Raw genomic sequence first — 23,169 nt, 5'->3', positions numbered from 1 at the left:
AGGAGCTATACCATGAAAATCCCATTAAAAGGGACTAGTTTCTAGTTAAGTTGAATTATTCAGTTCAATGAACACATTAGATTTTGCTCTTTTTTTTTTTTCCAGTCACCATACTGGTGGGCTGAAAATTATCTTGACTTAAGTTGACTTTTACTCCCTTTGATTTGAGCTCTTACAAATTCCTGAAATGGAAATACCAGAGGTTTGTTTTTTATTCAGTCAATAATATGCATAACTTTTCACTGCTAGGAAAACATGTCATGTACAGATTGAACAAATGTTACAGGAAATCACTTTGATAAGAAGTCCTACAGGCTAAAATATATGAAACTGAGATGACTTTGCTTGGAATGACCAGTGTCAAAAAAATCAGCAAAATGAGAAGAAAAAGCAATTCTTTATTTTTATCCAAATATATCAGACTTCATAATTTAGTTTCAACAAAAACGTAGAGTCACCATATATCATCCAAACCAGGACATTATAAGAGTGAAAGGGAGTATTAGTAATAATTACACAGGTACAACAGGTATAAACTGGAACTCTCCTGGGTAAACCGGGACCTATGATCAACTTAGCAATAGGGGTTAAACTGCAATTACATGCAGAAATCATACCTTTCCCATACATATGTGGGAAAGATAAAGGAATAGCATTCACTAAGAAAAATTAATTTGACAACAGTGGTTCTTTCTCATCATTCAGGTCTTTGTTCAAATATCACTCCCTCCCTAAGCCAGTCACCTCTTCTAAAATAATCACTTCTTATTTCACCCATTTTCCATCATGTTATCCTGTTTTCTTTCCCTTAACTGGTATTTTGACTGTGAAATTGTGTCATTTGTTTTTTGTCTCCTCCTCCCCCCCTCCTACTGATATGCAGTGTTTGAATGGGCAGTGACCTCCTCTGACTTAGTCATATCCAAATCTACGGGAGCTAAAAATGCCTAGAACATTAAAGACATGCAAAAATTTTGTTGAATGAATATATTTGGAGAGTTTATTTTTGGTCTCATATTCCTCTTGGTGCCAAAAACAAATTAAAATGACTCTCCAAATTAAATTATGGCTCTGTTTAGTTTTAAGTAGTTGGACTAAATGATCTGTGCAGTCTCTTCCACTGATAATAAATATACTGTGGCCCCTGGGTCCCCTTCTCTCTCTGCTACTATTTCATTTCCTATATCCAGCAAATAAGAAAGTTTGGGGGTAAGGGTTAGGGCAACCAGATCTATTCACAGTGGTTGGATGCTCAAGGTTGATCATTTTGCCAGTAACAATTCCCTGGTATATGTTTGCACCTGCAGAATTTGATTGATACAGAGGTAGCCAGAAGGTATTATTGTAGTCAATGATAGAATTGTTGATGTAATAATTTTCGAATACGAAAATCATCACAGGATTGCTGAAAACAATGGTAAATGGTGGGAGCCCAAACCAGCTATTAAGGATTTACAATTTATAAGGAGAAATAGATTAATTCTGGACAGACTTAGATTGCAATGCCCCAAAAAGTTTTATAGGAAAATCCATGATATTCTGATAAGGAGCACTTGTAAATTTTCATTAAAATCTCTGCATTCCAAATCTTTATTTTTCATGTGTTCTTCTGAGGAATAGTTTTGATTCCTACTAATGAGTCATAAATATCAAACCTTTGGGTTCAAAAAATAGTACTGCTAAAATTATTTTGGTGGGCCAGAGATCCAAGACACCAATAAATTGAGTGTTTACCGAAACAAAACAAAACAAAAAACTCACATGGGTAAAATATCTTCAAGTTATCTGATTTTAAATTCTCTCAGGTATATACAAAACATTCCTTCTGAATTGAGTGACAGGCAAGGGATGAAATAGGTTTCCCAGGTGAGGAAAAGAGTCTGTCCTGCTATAACAAATGCCACAAACAGGAGAATGGCATAAAAAGAGACTCAATGAGACATACATATTTTACACATAAATACATATCATCTGTTTCATTGTATTGTTTTATCTCCTCAAAGATAAATTACTGGTTTTTAAAATGACAAAAGTTTGAGAAAAAGAGTGAAAATGTTACCAATTGACTCAGTTTGAAACAGGGACCATTAATTATGTAATTTCACACAGATTCCAATATATTCAATATAACTTCGCTACTATTACAGTGATTCAACATTTGTTCAGAGCTCATATTTGTATTAGATCATATATAAAAGAGATTTCCAGACTTTAATCAGTCCAGGAAAGGACCAGCTCTCAAAATGGCAATATTTATTTTTCCCCAGTACTAGCAACTTTTAAAAATCATAAGAAATTGTCAGCGTATTAGTATGCTTCAAAATTTACAAGTTAAATATATAATGGTTATATTTTTGCAGGGCCATAAGTAGCACAGACTTGTGTGACTCCCTCGTATAAAGAACAATTGAAAACCTTCCAGGACCTTAAACAGCAGAAAACATTAAATCAGATTTTAAAATGACAAATAATTTAAGGCTAAAATATTTGGTATTAATAATTAATGCCAGAAGCCTTCCTAGCCTAATAAAGTAAACATGCACAAGAACTACAACTTTGAACAAAACATCACAATTTTATCAGATATATGTATGTACGTGTGTGTGTATGTGTATGTATATATATGTACATATATGTGTGTGTATATATAAAACTATGTGTACACACACACACACATATATATATATATAGTTTTATCACCCTGAAAGCTATCAATTCATGTTTGGCTTAATACGTATGTTAGAAATGTTGTGCAGGGTACCACCCCTTTAAATATATATATATACATTTTCCAGAATATACAATATAAATATACCATATATAAATCATGCCATAAAACTAAATGTAAAATTTGCACATTATTGCATGCTTGATGTGATAATACATGCCCGTTAATAAGAACTTCCTTCTGATGTCCTCCCTTTACAACTTTTTCTTTTGCACATTAGCAATACTTGAAAAGGAAGGGTTCTCAAATATGTATATATGACTGGGGGAAAAAATGTACCTTTCAGATCCCTTAGAGAGGATTACCTCATCAGCCAAATATTGGACTATTACCAAATCAAACAGTAAATAATGCCTGAAGGGGTGTTTTGTTATGTGAATCTATCAGAGTTCATTTTTCTTAGTTTTGCCGGAAGATTCCCTTCCATCCTGGCTGCTCCTCCGGCCATCTTTTGAAGCTTTGGTGGCAAATCAGCCACCGACTGGCTCATGGGATCAGACAACATTTTGGTGGTTTTAGATACCAGTTTTTCTTCTGAGTTGCCAGGTACTGAACTTATTCGTTGAAGTTTCATGGGCAAATCGCCCAAGCTGTAGGCTTTTTCAGAAGTTGTAGAACTCATTCTCAAGAGTTTTTTGGGAAAGTCTTCTCTTCCAGTGATTTTCTGCAGCTTAGATGGAAGTTTGGTACTAATGTCATCTAGTCCATCTAAGCATTCCACAGAATTATGTCTTTCTTTGCTGTTAGTTATGGCTGGTGCTATTAAAGGGGATGACATAAGAAGCATTTCCTCCTGTTCTTTCACACTGTAAGGTGGCGTGGGGACTTCAAATGTTGCATGGAACTGGGAGTAATCAACTTTAAAGAATCCTTCTTCTAAGGAAATTACAGGGAAAAAACGGTGGCCCCAAAGAACTTCATCTTCAGTGTATGATGTTCGAGCTTGACAAGTCATCCCTGAAAGCAAAAAGGAAGTCCTTGATAAATTACGCATAGTAGAAGCACATGTTAAGGCATTCTGAACTAAGGGATTCATTTTGCTTGTTAACTTAAGAAGGATACTTAACTGCGTATCACTTTCCTCTTCTGTAGAGTAAAATATAAAAAGCAACACCTGTCTTACAGGACTGCTGTGAGCATGAAATAAAATTACACGTACAGAAATGTAAAACGAGCCATATAATGTCTAAAAATAGTTGGCTTTTATAAATGAAAGCAAAGATAACCATCCCAAGTATTTGTTAAATGAATAAAAGTTGAAAATATTTCTATGTTGTATAATGTAAAGTCAATGTAGAGATTCCCTTCTTCTGGACCTTTAGGGCCAGAATGAACTTTTGTTCAAGTTTCAGAAATCCTTATGCTAAAATCAGTAATCTGGGCCACTGTGATGTTACAAGTTCTATTCCCGCTATACAAATTTCTGAAACTGGATGCTGGATATAAGATGTGAAATGCTGCTATTTATATATTATGTTGCTTGGATATCATTTACCTTACGCTACTCTGATTAACTCAATTCTGTTCTTATTAATCATATGTTAAGACTAAGTTACTATTAAATAAGTCAACCTCTGAATATTCCTTTGTGAAGACTGGAAATATATGAATAAATTAAAGCCGTATATTACATTTCAGTTTTATATTAGTCAAAAGGTACAATTTTCTATAAGTTGCAAAAGTCATTACTGTCCTCTACCTTTACTATCAGACCTCTATTAAAGGCTATTAAAGTGTAAAATAATAGATGAATTTTAAAAATGCACCTTTCCAATAGTTAAGTATAATTTAAACAAGTAATGACAGTCTTTCTACTTTCATTTCTATTCCCCCTTTGTCACTTTATAAATAATTTCTACTGTGTTTAAGCCTGGTATAGTTTGGATAAAGAGATATTCTGTATTTTTTCCTCTGACTAGCAATCACACACGCAATACTTAGAATTAGAAATAAACTGCATAATTCAAAAACCATATTGAAGATAAATTAAATCCTTCACTGAATCCTTCCAAAATCTTACCTTATAATTATTATCAGTTCTATATTACCAGGGAATCAGCTGTTATGACATATATATTGTCTTTTTCCAGACAGCTTTTAAAGAAATTTATGTAGAAAATAAATGCCCATCTCAGGCACTATGTTAGGTGCTCTCTCTCCATATTATTTCTAATCATCAATATCATCTTGATAAGAAAATATTTTTATGTCTATTTTAAAGATAAAGAATATAATGCTCAGAGAGTTTAAATCTCTTGCCCTTCCTGGCACACAGATCTAGGAAGTTGTAGAGAAAAGTTGGTATTATTCTAACTTCTGTTTTTGTTGTTGTTTTTACTTTGCCATGATGTCTCTATTATTTTAGTTGGGAACCTGATTCTAAACAACTTATCAATCTCACTGTCATGGTGGAAATCTGACAGCGACCCAATACTAGTCTTCATAATCATTATCATATCAGGAGTAGCACCCAGAAATATTTATATGTGAAGATAACAAAATTAAACTAAAAAGTGATTTGTACATTTTATAGACATGCACACAGTAAGTATCATTCTGTATTTTCAAACAGATTTCTAGTTTCTGACTAAATATTTCATGAGAAAAAATTATAGAACATCACTTATTTAGAGAAGATAAAAAGTATATTTCCCAATATGTTTACTTGGTTTTATTTCAAGATGTTTAAATATTAAGCAGATTACCTGGAATAAAGAACAAATATTGATGTTTTTATCCATTAGTATATGAAACAATAAAATGAGTAAGTACCCTTTATTGTTTAATTGAAGAAGTACCTTCTAATTTCTCTCGAAGAGCAATCACTCTCATGAATTCTTTATGTATACTTGCCAGTTTGGGGTATTAATTTATATAAATTTATGAAAAAGGATCACTATAAATGCATGTATATATTAAGAGCTGAAGTAAATTAAGATCACGAACTTTGTTCAATTATTTCTAACAACAATAGATTACATATTGAAACAAAATTTGATTCCTATCACATTCTGAGCCCATATTTAGTGACTTTTTTCTTTACATTAGGAAAGGACTATGAAATTAAAAATAAAAATTCTGTCCCCATTATTTATCATTATAAAGTACTGTGTTGCTGACCCCCGATGCCTACCCTGAGTTGCTTCCTATGTAGTTGTCAGAAGTCATAGAGAAGAACTAGAGAACCTTAAATGGAAGAAAAAAAATGGGGGAAATAAAATCTTGTAAAATTTTCACATTGAGGAAACAGGATATTGATAATTAAGGTACTATGACATCTACAATGGAAACAGGTATTTCAAATGTTTGTTCATGTAAAAATACCTATAAGTGTTATTACTAAAATGCCAGTGGATAATTCTGACTGAAAAGGAAGGTAAGGATTTTATTCTACTATATGAAATTGACTTTACTTCCTTTCATAGCAAACTAATACTGGTGAGGCAACATTTTTATATAATTGAAAAATATATAAATTAGGCTTCCTATTACACTACTAAACAGCTTGTAAAAATCACTTAAAGCTCTCTGAGCCTCAGTTTACTCTTCTACATAGTAGGGATAACAATATCCTCTTATAAAGCTGTTGAGAGTTTGAGATAAGTGAAGTGTACAGAACAGTGTTTGGTATCAGGTAATGCTCCACCATAACTGCTTTTCTTTTTATCATTCTGTGGGTGAGCATTTGCATTTCCTGTTTTTCCTGGAAATTAGTGATAATGCATTCATATAAGTGGAGAATTTTGACATATTAGTGATTTGTCCTATATTAGTAATATAGAATATTAAACTTAAAAATTGCTAGGTATCACATAGCAATTTTCTTTTGAAATGGTCAATTAAACATTCAAAATATTTCAGAACTACAGAAGAAGATACATTACTCATCTTCTCAATTTTTTAGGGTTTCTCAACATTTTCCACCTAATTATCTAGAATAGCTGGGAAGACTAAGTATGGAAACTTGGGGTGTATTAAAAAGGTCTCGGCAAGGTGAGTGGCTACAGTCCACTATAATACTTTGGAAATGAAGAACATTTGCCAGCACTTTAACTTTTGTTTGTTCTTCTGCTGTTCCTTTTACACTTTCATTAAAAGTAGGTACACAAATATCAGACATTTCCAATTCAACAACATCATCGTTTTAAAATCTGGTTTCACCTCAAAATGTTAATGTGCAATCAACATATGGATAATGATTTGGAAGCATTATTAATTGGATAACAGGAAAATCTCTATGATGGTCAATCTGCAGTTTAGACAATGTGCTAAAATAAGATGTAATTGAGAAACTACTTCTTTTTACAAGTTATCCCAAAAAAGTAACACCCAAAATGGTGTTGAAAATATAGAATACGGATTTCAATTGAGAAGATTTAAAGTAAATATAATTGTTTTCTAAGAGCATGAATATATCACAGTATTCTTCCTTCTAGAATGCTTTATCTTATGATATTACTTACTCTAAGCCAAATTAGTTTAAAATAATCCATGCTTAGATTCATAATTACAAAAGCCATTTGAATCAAAATAAATTCAGGTAAAAAGATACTATATGATTGCACCTCTTAACTGGCAATGAGACTGTTTGCATGTTTTAACCAGATTCCAGGCTTGAACAAATGTGATGAAAATCAACAGGAGCTCATCTCTGTGGAAACTGGCAAAGCAACAGATGCTGCTTTAACTGGAAATAGCTGGGACTTTTGAATCCTTAGATAAAAAACATTTTGTGAAAAAATGACTTATCCTGTGCCTTGATTCGTGGACAAAGAAACTATATGTTGTTGTTTAATTTATTCCAAAGTAGTGTTTCAATTTAAAATGATAGAGGCAATGGAGTCTAATCTCTTTATTTTTGACTTTTCTCTTTACTGATTCTGCCTTTACATCGTTAAGTTCATCTCCCTAACTAAATTGAACGTTCATTCAAATAAGCAGTCTGAAAGCTTTTTGAGTGAAAATGGCAAACTGAGTTGTTATTTTGACAAGTCCTTAATTAAACTTTCAGAATACCTCTAACTCAGTTGTTTTCTATTGTTTCTTCTGATCAGAGATGGTGCATATGTCACCTACATGAGATGAATACAAGATGGTTAAATGCAGTATAACCACAGACCAAGGGGAATGTCTGGATGCTGTGACATAGAAAATACCAAGCAATCGATAACTTCTGCACAGCAGAGGCTTTATCTAAACTTTACTCAGTATGGAAGTTGCTGAGGGGGTGGGGGGGGTGGGGGGAAGTTCTCCAATAACATGGTGGCTGTGGCTGCACTTTATCATGTGTGCACTAAACAAAAAGGAAAATAAAAGCAAATCTCCTTCAAACGAGCCGTGTCGTAATAATAATAATAGGTAACATCGCTATAGGGCTTACTATGTGCCCACTATCTTTCTAAGCACTTTTTGGAATCTTCACAACCGTTTGAGGAAGGCACGTGAACCCCAGCTCCACCACTAATTAATACATGATCTTTAAAAAAACTACCAAATCTCTTAATCCTCAATTTCATCATCTGTAAAATTAAGCCCCCCCCCTACTGATTTCACCTGAATATTCTGAGAATTAAGTGAAATTATTTAATAGAGATGTATATATAATTAAGTTATATATGTAACTTACATATGTAATTTATATATATATACATATATATATACATTGCTTGTACAATAAAAATTGGTCATTTTCATCCATCAGTCCCTAAATACAGGCTACATAACTCGACAAATTTCATTTATACACATACGTATGCACAACTGAAATATTTAGCCAAGTAATAATATCTTAAATCTGTCCCCTTTGTCTATTTTTCTCTTTACATTGGCAGTGGTTTTTATAACTGAATTGACTAATAGCTTAACATGCATAGCATGTGCTATATCACAAAGGAATTTCCTAGTTCACCCTATGCACTGCTCTGAGGATTACTGAATAAGGTCTGTAGCTGTGTCTTCCCTAAAGCACTTCCAAAATTTCACCCATCCCCCTAGATGTAATGGCTGTAAGGCTCACTTGGCATTCTCTGCGTTCTCTCTATTGTGTTGCACTGAGCTGAACCCAAATTTAAACTATAAACTTTCTGAGGAAGCACATGATGTTTGGGACTTTTTTATCTTGTTTACAAAATACAAAGACCCCATGTACACTGCTGTTCAATAATACTAAGGTCATGGCATCAGGCTCTTCTGGGATATTGGTTGCAAAGCTAACTAAGAATGCATAAATGGCTACCAGAAACTGCAGTTTTCAAAGAAATGGAATCTCTTTACTTTTAAAGTTCAACATATTTTGCTCAGACAGACTTTTAGTGAGGAGTAGAAGTTTCTGGCATACATTCAACCCAATATTATACTCTATTATTTACAAGCATTTGGTCTTACAATGTGTTCTCAGACATCAGTTTGCTATTATTCCCTAAGCTAGGTCAAAGAAATCTAAAAAAATAAAAATAAAAACAAGAAGAAAAAGCCAATTATATTTGTTAGAAAATAAAGTGTCAATAAGAAATTTAGCAATAAATGTTTCAAATGTACTACTTTAGGTTTCTAAGTTCCCAGAAGAGCAAAAGAAAAGAAAATAGACTTTTAACCATGACCAACAGAACAAAATGTTAGATTCCCAGAAAGGAATATAAGTGCAGGTGCTAAGGGTCAATGGCAGATGAACAATATGACAGGGAATTCATTATCATACTGCTGAAAATATATTTAAGAGAATCAAGGTAATATTAAGCAAAAGAACATGGGTTTTGAATATAAATGAGATTGTTGCTGTTTTAACCATACATTATTAGTAAGACCTTAGGCATATTATTTCAATGATCTGAACTTTGTTTACTAAAAAATATCAATAGTAATAAGGGATAATAACGTATTTATAAGGCTATCATGATTATAAATAATACCTACTTAATGGGTCTACCATATATCTGAAAATAATAAAGGTTCAATAATTGGTAGCTATTATCAATTATTATTATTATTATTATTATTATTATTATTATTACTTAAAAGGTCATTTTAGATTTATTTCAATTCTTTAGTGATCACTTTCTTTCTTAGAATCAACTCAAGGCAAATGAAATAATTTTCATCTTGTTAGTTTCTATTAACTTGATATAGACCACGTTGTCTATATTTATCTGGAGTATGAGGAAAGGCCTATATTACACACGTAATGAACTGAGTCAAGTCTAGCACTGTCAACCTGGCCAGCCCTGCACAAGTGTGACTAACTTTACAGTAGCAACTATTTCCCTCAAAATACAATTAACTTCTCTACTTTGTTGACAAGGCACTATCTTCAGCTCTCCGCTCTCACTTCATACAGAAGCATTGCAGAATTTACCCAGTACACTTTCAAATGATTATAATTCCCTTACCCTAACTGTAGAAGTGTTCCATTCTTGCTCATCTTTTCCTCTCTTCCTTCATGGTACCTATTAAAACATACTTTCTTGCATTGACAATTACAGAAACAAAACAAAGCTACCGAAATCCATTCATGCTATTGTTTTCTCCTGTTAAGGTATGATTTTTAGCTTCCAAAGCATCTTAATGGTATAGGTATAATGTAACCTAATTACTGTTGGGAAATACCCTATATTAAGAGACTGACATCATAAAAGATATTTTTCAAAGGGAAAATGTAATAAATTTCTAGCTTAAAAGAAAACAGAACATCTTTCAGATAATGCTGGAATTTAATCATTTTGGTGAACATTATCCTTAGTCATTGGGAAGAAAAACTTTTGATATATTATCTGAAGCAATACCACTTGTCAACTTTTAAAAAATATTGCACACAAATTACAGCAATTAAATGCTTAGGTTAATCCATTTAAGAAGATATTCCTAAAACTTTGCTTTAAAATGTCACTCAGAACCACTTTGTATAATGTATGGGACTGAATTGTTTGTGTTCCCTTAAAATTCATAGGTTGAATTTTCACCCTAAACCCTAATGTGATGATATTAGGCGGCGGGGCTTAGTAACTTTTGAATATGTGATATTTAAACTAAATAAATAAAATTTAATCAAGAAATAAAAAACAAACCCCATAGTTACTAGCATGTCTTCCTAGTTCCTTCAAAATCTAGCTCTAAGTTACCACTATAGTTTTAGCTCTTTAAAAACCTTAACAACAATAACTACAACACATAGTAAAATATATATGCCAGATCCTAAGTGTTCTCTATATGTATTATCGTATAATTCTCCCCACCACTCTATGAAGTGTGTACTATTCTTTTTTTCATATGACAGACAATGATACTGAGGTATCAGGAGGGGGAAGTAGCTTCTCCAATGTCACATGACAAAGGAGGGTAAATCCAGAGCCAGTTTTTTTAACCTCTATGCTATTCTGCTCCAATTTTCTTAAATGGATGACTTTCCTATTAATAAGTACTGTTTTCCATATATATTACTTGGTTTATGCTATTTCAACTGCTTAAAATGTCCTCTTCCATCTCTCTACCTGTTGACATATTTCCTCATATTCAAAGCTCAGATCAAGTGTCATTAATTCTATGAAGTCTTTCCCGATTTTTCTATTTTAATTTATTGTCTTTTAAATGTGTCTTATTGTCATGCACGTATGCACAGGCACACACAACAATATTCCCTGACCACTAGGTGTTGTAAATATCTCAATGACATATATAATTGACTTCAATCAGTGATAATACTTAACATTAATTAACATGTTAAACATCTCCTTTCTGCCAGGCACTCTTCTAGGTGCTGAATTACCAGGTGCTACGGCAATGGACTGAAGGATCAACCAAACCTCTGGACTTCCATGTTTAAACCTAGTCTTGAAAAATGAGTAGTAGTTTACCACATAGGCCACATCCACCATGTGAGAAAAACACATTCTGGGGTGGGGAAAAACTTGTGCACACATCCGGTTGTGTAAGGGCACAACCAGTTGTACTTGAATTTAGGATACAGTTCCTGTTTGTTCATTCATTATGGTTACAGACAAATATCACATTAGAATAAGCTTCTTAGGAGAACTCTTATCCACCTTGGCATCGCTAGTATCCAACATTGTGCCAGGTATTAGATGCTCAATGCTTTCTTGGGGAGAGACAGTAGAAGGAATGGAGGAAGAGGAAAAATGGGAAGGTTAAAATGGCAGTGCAGGAAAAGTCAACTTTTTGAATGAATCAGAGCTTCCATACCCATTAGCAATTTATTCACCACCAGTAGAGATTGTCACCAACAAAAAAAAGAAGGGATATAATTATTAATGAAATAGATATATGTAATATGTCAATCTTGATTATTTTCTTTGCTTTTCAGGTGATAATCTATTAATTAGTTCAAAACATGAACTCAAAAATTGACTTTGAAACATCTATACTAAGAGCTTCTTATTTTGATTTGTAAAGTAGGGAGGGAAGAATACTAAAATATATATAATCACTATATAGAATATGAATGATTCTTGCACAAAGAAGCAAGACACGCTTGCTAATAATAAATCACACTTAGTGATAATCAGTCTGTTATCCACTGAAACCACTGTTTTCCCCTTACACTTTTGTGAAGTTATACACTGACAGATGTACAACCAGATATATTTACTAGAAGTTACGTTTATCCTCATTTAACCGTTAAACCATACGATAATTAAATTACTTGAATATTTTGATACACTTGAATACCTGACCTCTAGTTAAATCTAAAGTTTTGAGGAGGGCTTCCCTGGTGGCGCAGTGGTTGAGAATCTGCCTGCTAATGCAGGGGACACGGGTTCGAGCCCTGGTCTGGGAAGATCCCACATGCCACGGAGCAGCTGGGCCCGTGAGCCACAACTACTGAGCCTGCGCATCTGGAGCCTGTGCCCCGCAACGGGAGGGGCCGCGATAGTGAAAGGCCCGCGCACCGCGATGAAGAGCGGTCCCCGCACCGCGATGAAGAGTGGCCCCCACTTGCCGCAACTAGAGAAAGCCCTCGCACGAACCGAAGACCCAGCACAGCCAAAAATAAAATAAATAAATAAAAATAAAAGTAGCTATAAAAAAAAAAAAAATTAAAGTTTTGAGGAAACTATCCCTTATGCAACTATAACTGATCACCTTAGAAAATGGAGTAAATCCATTTTTACCTGACAATTGAAAACTTATTTTCCCCTTAATTGATGAGACTGACTTTTTATATAGGTTGTTATATCTTTCTCAATCACAAACTATAGCTATTTTTTTAACATCTTCTTTGGCAGAAATTCAAATACATTTTGTCTGCTTGCAGGCTTAGAACAGAGCCTGAATAAATATTTGCAATTTAGCAGTTGTTCTGGTTCTATGCTTTGCAGTAAAAGGTCAGAGAATTTTGCCTGTAATTTTGCTGTTACGTTATTTACAAAGACTAAATGAAAAATAAAGTCCTTATAATTTTATGGGAACTATTACTGAGTGGCTTTTATTTTAGGTATGAAAAATGCCACATCACAGTAATAATCACAAAATATATGATATTTTAACACATGTATTTTAAAGGAAAATGATTGGTTTGAACACGTATGTACAAGTCTTCTGAAAGAATTAATTTTTCTGCCATGACATAAACAGGTATTTCAAAGTCAAAATATTAAAAGTTTCAAAACAATGAGATATCACCTCACACAGGTCAGAATGGTCATCATCACAAAATCTACAAACAATAAATGCTAGAGAGGGTGTGGAGAAAAGGGAACCCTCTTTCACTGTCAGTGGGAATGTAAATTGATACAGCCACTATGGAGAGCAGTCTGGAAGTTCCTTAAAAAACTAAAAATAGAGCTATCATATGACCCAGCAATCCCACTCCTAGGCATATATCTGGAGAAAACCATAATTCAAAAAGATTCATGGACCCCGATGTTCACTGCAGCACTGTTTACAACAGCTAGAACATGGAAGCAACTTAAATGTCCATCGACAGAGGAATGGATAAAGAAGATGTGGTACATATATACAATGGCATATTACTCAGCCATAGAAAGGAACAAAATAGTTTCGCATCTGCGAGACATGGATGGACCTAGAGACTGTCATACGGCATGAAGTAAGTCAGAAAGAGGAAAACAAATATCATATAACATCGCTTATAAGTGGAATCTAGAAAAATGGTATAGATGAACTTACTGGCAAAGCAGAAATAGAGTCACAGATGTAGAGAACAAACATATGGATACCAGTGGGGGAAGTAGCAGGGGAGGATGAATTGGGAGATTAGGATTGACATATATACACTACTATGTATAAAATAGATAACTAATGAGAACCTACTGTTTAGCACAGGGAACTCTACTCAGTGATCTGTTGTGACCTAAATGAGAAGGAAATCTAAAAAAGAGTGGATATATGTATACATATAACGGATTCACTTTACTGTATGGTAGAAACTAACACAACATTGTAAAGCAACTATACTCCAATAAAAATGAAAACAAACAAAAAAATTTCCCTAAACTACATAGTTTCTCATCTCCTTGGATAGTACTTTAAATTATTTGAATTAAACGAAATAAGATCACTTAGAGTAAAAAGTCAAAGATATAAAAATGCTGAGGAAAATAGCATATGAGATGCAAATAGTAACTTCCTTAAAATTGACATTTCAGAAAGGAAGTGATAACAAAACTCTGTAAGTTTATGCTAACATATAGTTCAACTCCTAAGACAGCCTAGATCTTTTTCCCAGGTTTTAAGTAAAAAATGATCTGTCTACAGCATTCTGTTAAGGTATCCAAGATCTGGAGGCAAAATTCTCAACTGGCCTGGTGACCTTGTGGGGAAATTTTATCGTATATATGTTTGCAGCAAGTTTTGACATTTATGAACGGAATTATTTATATCATATAAAAGATGCTAAGATATATAATACATAAAACTGTCTAATATTCAAAGGCTTGTTAATATTACAAGGGTCTAAATTAGGATGTAATAACCAAGGTCAAAATAAGGAAGGGAAAGAGAAAGGAGAGAAGGCAAGTGAATTAATCCACTTGGAATATTAAGACTCAAGCTCTCTGGCCAGAGGCCCACTTAGGAATCATAAGATAGAATTAATAATTGGTAAAGAAGAGGTTCATTTTTTGACCGTACGTACCCACAGGTATCAATTTTTGTATCAGTCATAATTAGAAACTACTTTCTTATATATTCTACCTATTTTAATAGACTTGCAGCTACTGATGTTCATCCTTAGATACATCACTTTTTGAACAACAAAAACAAGGATTAGAAAATAACGTCATGCAATTATTTTATTTCAAGTAATATTTTATTCTTCCTGATAAACACTCTCGAAGTTAAACAAGGTTATATTTCATTCGATTGACCTGAAAAATACATGAAATGTGTATGAGATTGACATAAAGGTATCCAAAATTATTCTAAGACTTTTATTCACTAATTTATGTCTTTATTTAACAAAACTTCCATAGGAAAAATGATATAAGTTTGTCTGCATTTAGGGGATGAGTCAAGAATAATAGAAATCTTTTAAACAAAATCAAAAGGAAGAATATTGGAGCTATTGATTTTAAAAAATGGGAAAGGAAGCTGATTGGTGGGATGAGGTGTGGGCAGTAAGTTTTGTTTCAGACATGTTACTATGATGTAATGTAGATGGTCTATAACAATATCCTCTAAAATTTATGTACATATATTCTAGAGTCTATACTAAAATATTTAAATGAATTATTTTATTTTCAAAATCCCTGTGAAGTAGTTACTATCTCATTTTCAGCTAATAAACCTGCACCTAAAAAAAGGGGGGTGGCAAAAGATCTGAATAAACACTTCATCAAAGAAAATATACAGATGGCAATTAATCATATGAAAAGATACTCCACATTGTATGCTGTTAGGGAACTGAAAAGTAAAATAACAAAGAGATACCACTACACACCTATTAGAATGGCCAAAATCTGGAACACTGACAACATCAAATGCTGGTGAGGACGTGGAGCAACCGGAAGTCTCAGTCACTGCTGGTGGCAATGCAAAATGGTACAGGCACTTTGGAAGTCAGTTTGGTAGCTTCTTACAAAACTAAACACACTCTTACCATATGATCCAGCAATCAGGTTCTTTGGTATTTACCCAAATGAGTTGAAAATTTATGTCCACAAAAAATCTGCACAAAAATGTTTATAGCAACTTTATTCATAATTGCCAAGGCTTGGAAGCAACCTAAATGTCCTTCAGTAGGTAAATGGATAAACAAACTGGTGCGTACCTACACAAAGGAATACTATTCAGTGATAAAAAATAAATGAGCTATCAAGCCACAGAAAGACATGGAGTAACCTTAAATGCATATTACTAAGTGAAAATAAGCAAATCTGAAAAGGCTACATACTGTATGATTCCAACTATAAGACATTATGGAAAAGGCAGTGATGGAGAGAGTGAAAAGATTAATCAATACAGCGTTTTGGGATGAACAGCTGAAACACCAGGGATTTTTAGGGCAGTAAAACTATTCTGTATGATGTCTTTATATATTTGTCAAAACTTAGAATGCAGAACACAAAAGGTGAACCCTAATGTAAACTATGGACGTAGGCTTACAAGGATGTGTCAATTTCAGTACATTGATTGTAAGTGATGAAGCCAGATTACTTCTGTTTTGGGAATTAACTTTTTCACACCTCAGGAGCCCTTATCTATGCTTATATGCTACATTTCAACCATTTCAGTATGTCTTAAAGATGAACCTAGGTACCATTATGCATATGGTGGGAAAAAAAACTATTGACAGAGATGTACTACCAAATCTGTTTTCTTTAACAATTTCTAAATTTTGATTATTAGAATCCATAAAGGTGTCTTAAACACTTAAAAAATGTTTAAAACATTACTTTTAAGGGTGGAATGAAAAATCACATAATTAAACACCCTATTTTGTTGTTCTTAAGTTTGTATATTCTAAATACCCTGCTCACCACATTAGGCAATACCTAGCCTATTCACATAAGTGTAAGTGGGCACATCTCTCTTACTGTGCCTGTATTTTATCTCCACAAAATGAATGGATGTAAGAAATAGGTATGTCTTCTATGTAGCCTAAGCTAATTTTCAAAACTTAAGTTTAATGTCAAAGTTTCCTCAAACAAAGATATAGTTATGTAATCATTCTTTAAAAAATATAAACAAAATTTCCCCTCTGTAATTTTAAACCATCATTATTGCTTATACCATCTACAGGGGCTCCATTCCCTCTGATACTGACAGCTCCTAGTTATTTTAGGCTGTTCTCATGCTCTTTTTAATCTACTTCTTCCCTTAATCAATGCATACTCTTTTCTTAATCTTCCTTCAGACATGAATTCTTTATGTGCATATAATATATAATAAACAGTGGAAGAAGTAGAGCTTATTATAAAGTATTTATCATATACATTCTAAGTCTAGGACTGTTATGAAAATACTCTAGGATCTTAATGAAGAAATGTTACTATCACCATAAGAGAGAGGAAAATGTACATAGACTATTTTTCAAGAGAAACAGAAAGTAATCATTCAAAACCTCAATCTGCCAGAGGTGGATTTAAGATGATACTTATGAAGTTTAAGCATCAAGGACTTTCACTAGCACATGTCCTTTTCACTTTCATATACTTGGTTTCATAATTTTGTATTCTTTTTTCTTTAAAAAGACCCCCCCCAAATTATGCAAGCATCCATCCCTGCCTAGATTTGCACCCACAAAGCACTATAACATGCAATCAAAGCAAGGCTTAGTGACATAGACTGCATGCACAATTTAAAAGATTTGCCATTACATTGGTGCAATTGTTTTATAATTTATCGGTTCTTAATATTTATTAACTTTGGAAGGAAATTACACATGCATACCTTTTATAGGCATTCCCTATTTCACCTCGAGTACACATCTTATCCATACAAATTGCCCACTTAACACTGTTCTTCATCTGACATCATGTTTCCCCAGCCCAAAGCTAGTGCAGAAAACAGCCTTCCACAGCACCTGGCAATTAGCCTGAGGTCTCTTCCTCACAATTTCCATTCTTTGATTTCATGGAGAACTCAATAAATGTTTGTTATTAGTACTACTATTATTATCAAGATTTTAATATTAATTTTCAAGAACCAAGATCTTATCATACAAAACTATTTTTATAGTGAAAGGTTAAACTCTTTCATTTCCTTGGAATGCTGAAAAACCTCTATCTGATAAGAAGTATCTGGTGTTTTATATTGAGGGAAATTTGTACATATCACCTGAAAAAAATGCGTTGCTCCACTCAGTGGGGGGTAATTGATGTGTTTTATCAGAGGTTGTGACACTGTCTGACAGCGTTTTGTAGAAATCACCTTGACTGCTCCATGGAGAAAATATCTGATCAGGGCAAGACTAAAACAAGTAGACCAGTTGGGAAGCTGTGTTAAAAGACAATGGCTGTGGAGATAGACTGAAAAGCTTTTAGGAGGCAAATTTAACAAGACTTGAAAACTGATTGGATTTAGAAGGTGAGAAAGACTGGAGAACAACAATTTCATATTGTTAGAATGACGAAGATGGATGGACATACCATGAAATTTTACTTGTACTTCTCATAGGAAAGCGAAGATAAAAATAGTAAATTAAATCATACCCTTTTATTTTCTGAACTTTCTGATTAAATTTGTCTGACAGTTTTGTACCATCATGCCTGCCAACTTAGAGTCCTAGCAGCCAGTAGCATGAGAAAAATAATCATCCTCATCTAACCATGTGCCATTAAACTAAGAACAATTACTTCCAACTAAACTGTCTCTCCATTCTGCTAAGCTCAAAGGAAATGTTATGACCGAAATGTCTCCTCAAATCTCAAGTTTCTATATCTAGCATTAATTTCATTAATTATAGCTTCTTTGTTTTACTCCTGATCTGCTGACAAAGCACCAGCTGGGTCTCAGCCAACTAATCAGATTAAATACATTGAGTTTGAAATACATGAAGTGCATCTTAATGCAATTGTTTTTCCAAGGTTCCTTTCTGAACAAACAGGTATCAATAATCTTACAGTGATTTGGTGATGTTAAAGTATAGTTTTGATGGAAGCCATTAACTTTCCTGTAATCAATAAAAATTTGTTGGAACACAGCCATGATTCATTGTTTCTCTTCCAGGAATACGAGAGCAAAATAGGCAAAGAAAAAATGTACTCTATTAAGAACTCTGACAAAGAATTATGTCTACAGTAAGCTGAACAATCTTATTAGCCTGAATAGCACAATTAAAGAAACTCAGAATAATTTAAGTTAGACAGGCCTTAGGAAACATAATCTAAAACACTAACTTATGTCAAAGAGGAAAATTGAGGTACAGGAGCAACTTCCTATACAGGTACCAGCCTCACCTATTTTCATTTATAACATGATTCAATTTATAGATGATTTCAACACTAGAAAAGTGAAATGGGAATGTGAGTTCAATGACCAACTAATTTGAATAAAATCTAAAGGCTTGCTTTAAAATGAAGAGAGCTGTGATCTTGTCTGCGTCATCCAGATTAATTTCATTCTCAGTATAGGTTTAATTACATTCTGAGTTACCTCTTATTTTAATTAACAGTTCTGGTTGTTATTAGAATATGTGAAGGGAACAGCCATCTGTCTCTCTCTTTACTGCCATCTTAAAATAATGTTTGTGTTTTAAACCTTGGTATACCTCTTCCGAGGTCCTGTCAGCTACTTTCAACTAGGGCAAGGAGGCAAATAACAGAACCAGGATGGTATGATGGGTGGTATAGAGGGTTTTTAAAAGTTTATTACTTTAGACCTAAATATTACATAAAATCTATTATATCTAAGACAGCATATTTGGCATAACACATTTTTTAATACTGTGAATTGGTTAAGTAAATTCTACTTTCCACTGTCTTTTGTTTGAAAAATTCAAACTAAATATTTTATCCCTAAATCTATCTATCTAGCAATATAGAGCAAAAGTTCTTGATCTTGAAAAGATATAAGATTTTACATATCCAAAGACATGGACAAAGAGAGAGAGTAATAAGAGATTTCCCACCTCTGCTAGAGGCAGCACCATTCAAGGGAACAGCTTGGGAGTGAAGTCTATGCCCTAACCTTGTGCTTCAAGCCAAAATAGAATAGCTCTGTTTTAACTGAACCAAGAGTCCATCTGAACTGCTGTTCTCATTGTCATTCCATGTTGACATTACACAACCCTGATGGTACTAAATCTACCGATTACTTCAAATTCTCCAACCAGTCTTCCCAAATCAATACCCAGAAATGCCAGCACTCCTCCCTCATCCAGCAAACTGATGATCTTAAACATACTGGAAACTTTTAACTCAACCTTTCTTTCTTTCAGCATTTGAGAATCTACCCTATTCTACCTTGGTTGTTCTTGCATGTGGGAAGTGGGCAGGGCTGAAGTCACTGGGAGTTCTACTAGGCTATCTAAAGATTTTGATATCTATTAAAACATTTGGGTAGGTTTTCCAAGGTTCAGGTGCATGAGGTTTTCAGAGGGTGGCTCTTGTCAGTGAAACCTACACACCCAGTGATCATGGGAAAAGCATGCTTTAAAATTTTTAAATGCATATGCTAACAGATAAGTAGTAGAAATTTTGAAAATGGAGTCATTCTGTTCTGGCCATTTATTTAATCTTCTAGGACTTAATTTTAACACAACTAGAATGCAAATGTCAAACTCATGTCATCTATTTCATATGAAGGTTAATAGAGTATAGAAATGCACTCAAAACTGTGTTCTTGAATCTAACATATTGTTAGACTGTACTAACATATTACATGTTAGTGTGTGTGTGTGTGTGTGTGTGTGTGTGTGTGTGTGTATATATATATATACACACATATGTTTTGTTATATTTATAACAGAACATTATATATATAATATGGATATGGTATATATAACATACTAACATACTATTAGTCTTCCGACAGTCTGCTTATATTTTCTAAAATCTGAATTACAGAAAAAATATTGTCCTCTCCAGAATCTGATTATTAGAATCATTAATAGTGACATCAGAGACCAAAACTGCTTATTATGTTTATCATGAACTGTATGCCTTATAAAATGCATTTATATTTATAAATGTCTATTAACATCTACTAGATTGGAATATATTACACTGGATATAGCATCTATCTTAAAAACCTAATTACGCATGAAATCTTTTAAATGTACCTGTTTAAATAAAATTGATAATTTTCTGAACATATGAAAGCAGCTATACATTTCCGTCTTCAATTTGTTTACTCCTCCGCATTGATCCTCTGTCCTCCAAATATCATTATCTTGTGAGACTCCTAGAGGTTTAGCGCCTGCTATAAATTGTATTTCAAGTAGGGGTCATCACTGGAAAGAGGCAATGGTCTCTTCATACTTGACAAGCAGAGAGAGTCATCAACATGAGCAGCCTATTTAGTAGAATATCTGTTAAGCTGACTTAGGAAAAATATCACCTTTCAAAAGTCTTAAGGGAAATTTCTCAGAGCACTGAGCCACAGAAAAGTGATAGATTTTATCAACACACAAGTCAACAGGAATGAGGGGCTCTTTTGAGAACTTCTTTAATTGAAGTATAAAAGAAATGTACATTGTTAGCCAAAAAAACTAAGCCAAAAAGCAGCTCATGTCTAGAACACTTTGCTTGGAGGAGTTAGGTTTTCTCAGTAAATCAAGGAGGATATAAATTAGTTAAAAGATATGCTTACATTACACGATCAAAATGTGGAATAAAGGCAGATTTATTAAGTTGGAAGGAGTGAAGGATTTGATTTGGCAAAAGGTTGTCATCTTAGAGAACAGAACGTACCAGTAATAAAGGGAAATGGGGATCTCGGAGGCTCAGATACACACACATGAAAGGAATGGAGATTTACACATTCTTGAAAACAAAACTGTACAAGATGACCAGGGACCCCTAAACCATGTATGCTGTTTTTGAGCAGTAATTACAAATGTACGCAAATTCAGTAAGTTATTCTGTTGCATGAAGTGTATCTGCTTTACATTAAAATGAAATTGCAGAAAATATCCCCCTAAACAAACACACACTTACACATATACAAATACATGTACAGGTAGGATTATCCGCAAAATACAATGTCCAGTCAAAATATGCATAACAGAATCGGTACTCTCTGGACTCATTGTGCAGCATTTTCAGAGCAAGTCATGTTGCCGGAACCCATAATATCTAATCTAAATACCTTGATTATTGCAGTGCTCTTGTCAAAGAGAAAAAACTGTTCAAAAGTATCTACATGTATCTATTTCCAGTTCAATACAAAATTAACTTTAACACCTCTTATCTCTGAAAAACAAAGGTTAGTGACAATCCTTAAATTATATGTGTGGAAACAGTTTTTATCTGTGTGGGAAAGTTGTATCCACATTAAGTTAAATTAGCAAAACTCCATGAACTGACATTGTAAATGAATATCTTCATCAAATTCCCTTTTATATAAATAAAAAGAAAATAACATAGGGTTAAAAACTCTATAAATATTTTATAAGTATCAGAACATTTTCAGATGCTAATAACATTTTAGGAAAAAAAATCTGTTGTTGTTCAAATGCTATGTCCTCTGAACTACTCTTTAGGGACATTTTCACATACCTCATTGGGCAAAGACTATTCCTTATTTGTCTGTGCCCTTTCTAATGATCAGGTGAGTCTAGTTGCATTTTTGGCCCTCAAAAAACAATTCATGGATCTTGAGTACCCAAGTGACCAAGGATGATATGGGGAAGTGAGTCAGACCCTCAATCAGTCTCTCTTTCTCTCTTACTCTCCTCTCTAATTTAAATATGTACCATGCCTTCCCTATAAGGCCAAAAAATAAGAGAGAAGTATTACTGAGAACATTTTCAACAAAACAAGTGGTGAGTGAGTTCATGTTAGGTAATTTTACCACTGATCTTTAACTATTAAAATTTCTGTCCCAGCCCTGTATTCTTGGTTGAGTGTGAATGTACAATTAAGCTCGTTTGTAGTAGATGATGGCTAATGAAAAATCTTGCAGGGTCCTTGGGGCCCCGAGTCTTCATTCCCATGACTAACTCCTCAAAATTGGAACTTGCTACTTAACATTTCTCTAGATATTTTAGGTATGTCATTAATACACTCATTCAAGAATTTAGGTATTGATCATTGTACTAGGCACTGAATACAAATCGATCAATAAAAGAGGTTTGATTCCCCACTCTAGTTGACATAAGAGTATAGCAAAGAATATATTTCTAAATACAACATTTCAATAAAATGTGATAATTTCCCTCTAGGAAATTCTGGGACACAAAGCTGAGGCACCCACCCAGGTCAGGGAAAGTAAGAAGGTCTCCAATGGTAGAGAGTACACAGAGGGATGATAATGAAAGAGTAAATTGGGAGGAAGATTATTCCAAGCCAAGTGATAGGAAAACTAGA

The 23,169-nt window shown here is 33.6% G+C and overlaps 1 protein-coding gene across 1 annotated transcript in view; it reads right to left on the bottom strand.

Moving 5' to 3' along the window:
* Positions 1 to 2,706: 2,706 nt before the first annotated feature.
* The window catches only part of KCNJ3 (potassium inwardly rectifying channel subfamily J member 3), a 170,982-nt gene continuing 150,519 nt past the window's right edge, over positions 2,707 to 23,169 (bottom strand). Inside the window, exon 3 of the mRNA XM_059927141.1 lies at positions 2,707 to 3,685. Coding sequence (XP_059783124.1) covers positions 3,099 to 3,685 — 587 coding nt within the window. The 3' untranslated portion in view covers positions 2,707 to 3,098. The remainder of the gene's footprint in view (positions 3,686 to 23,169) is intronic.

Source organism: Balaenoptera ricei, chromosome 7, assembly GCF_028023285.1.
Source record: "Balaenoptera ricei isolate mBalRic1 chromosome 7, mBalRic1.hap2, whole genome shotgun sequence".
NCBI lineage: Eukaryota > Metazoa > Chordata > Mammalia > Artiodactyla > Balaenopteridae > Balaenoptera > Balaenoptera ricei.
The sequence above is the reverse complement of the archived record's forward strand: the minus strand, read 5'-3'. Positions and strand labels throughout refer to the sequence as shown.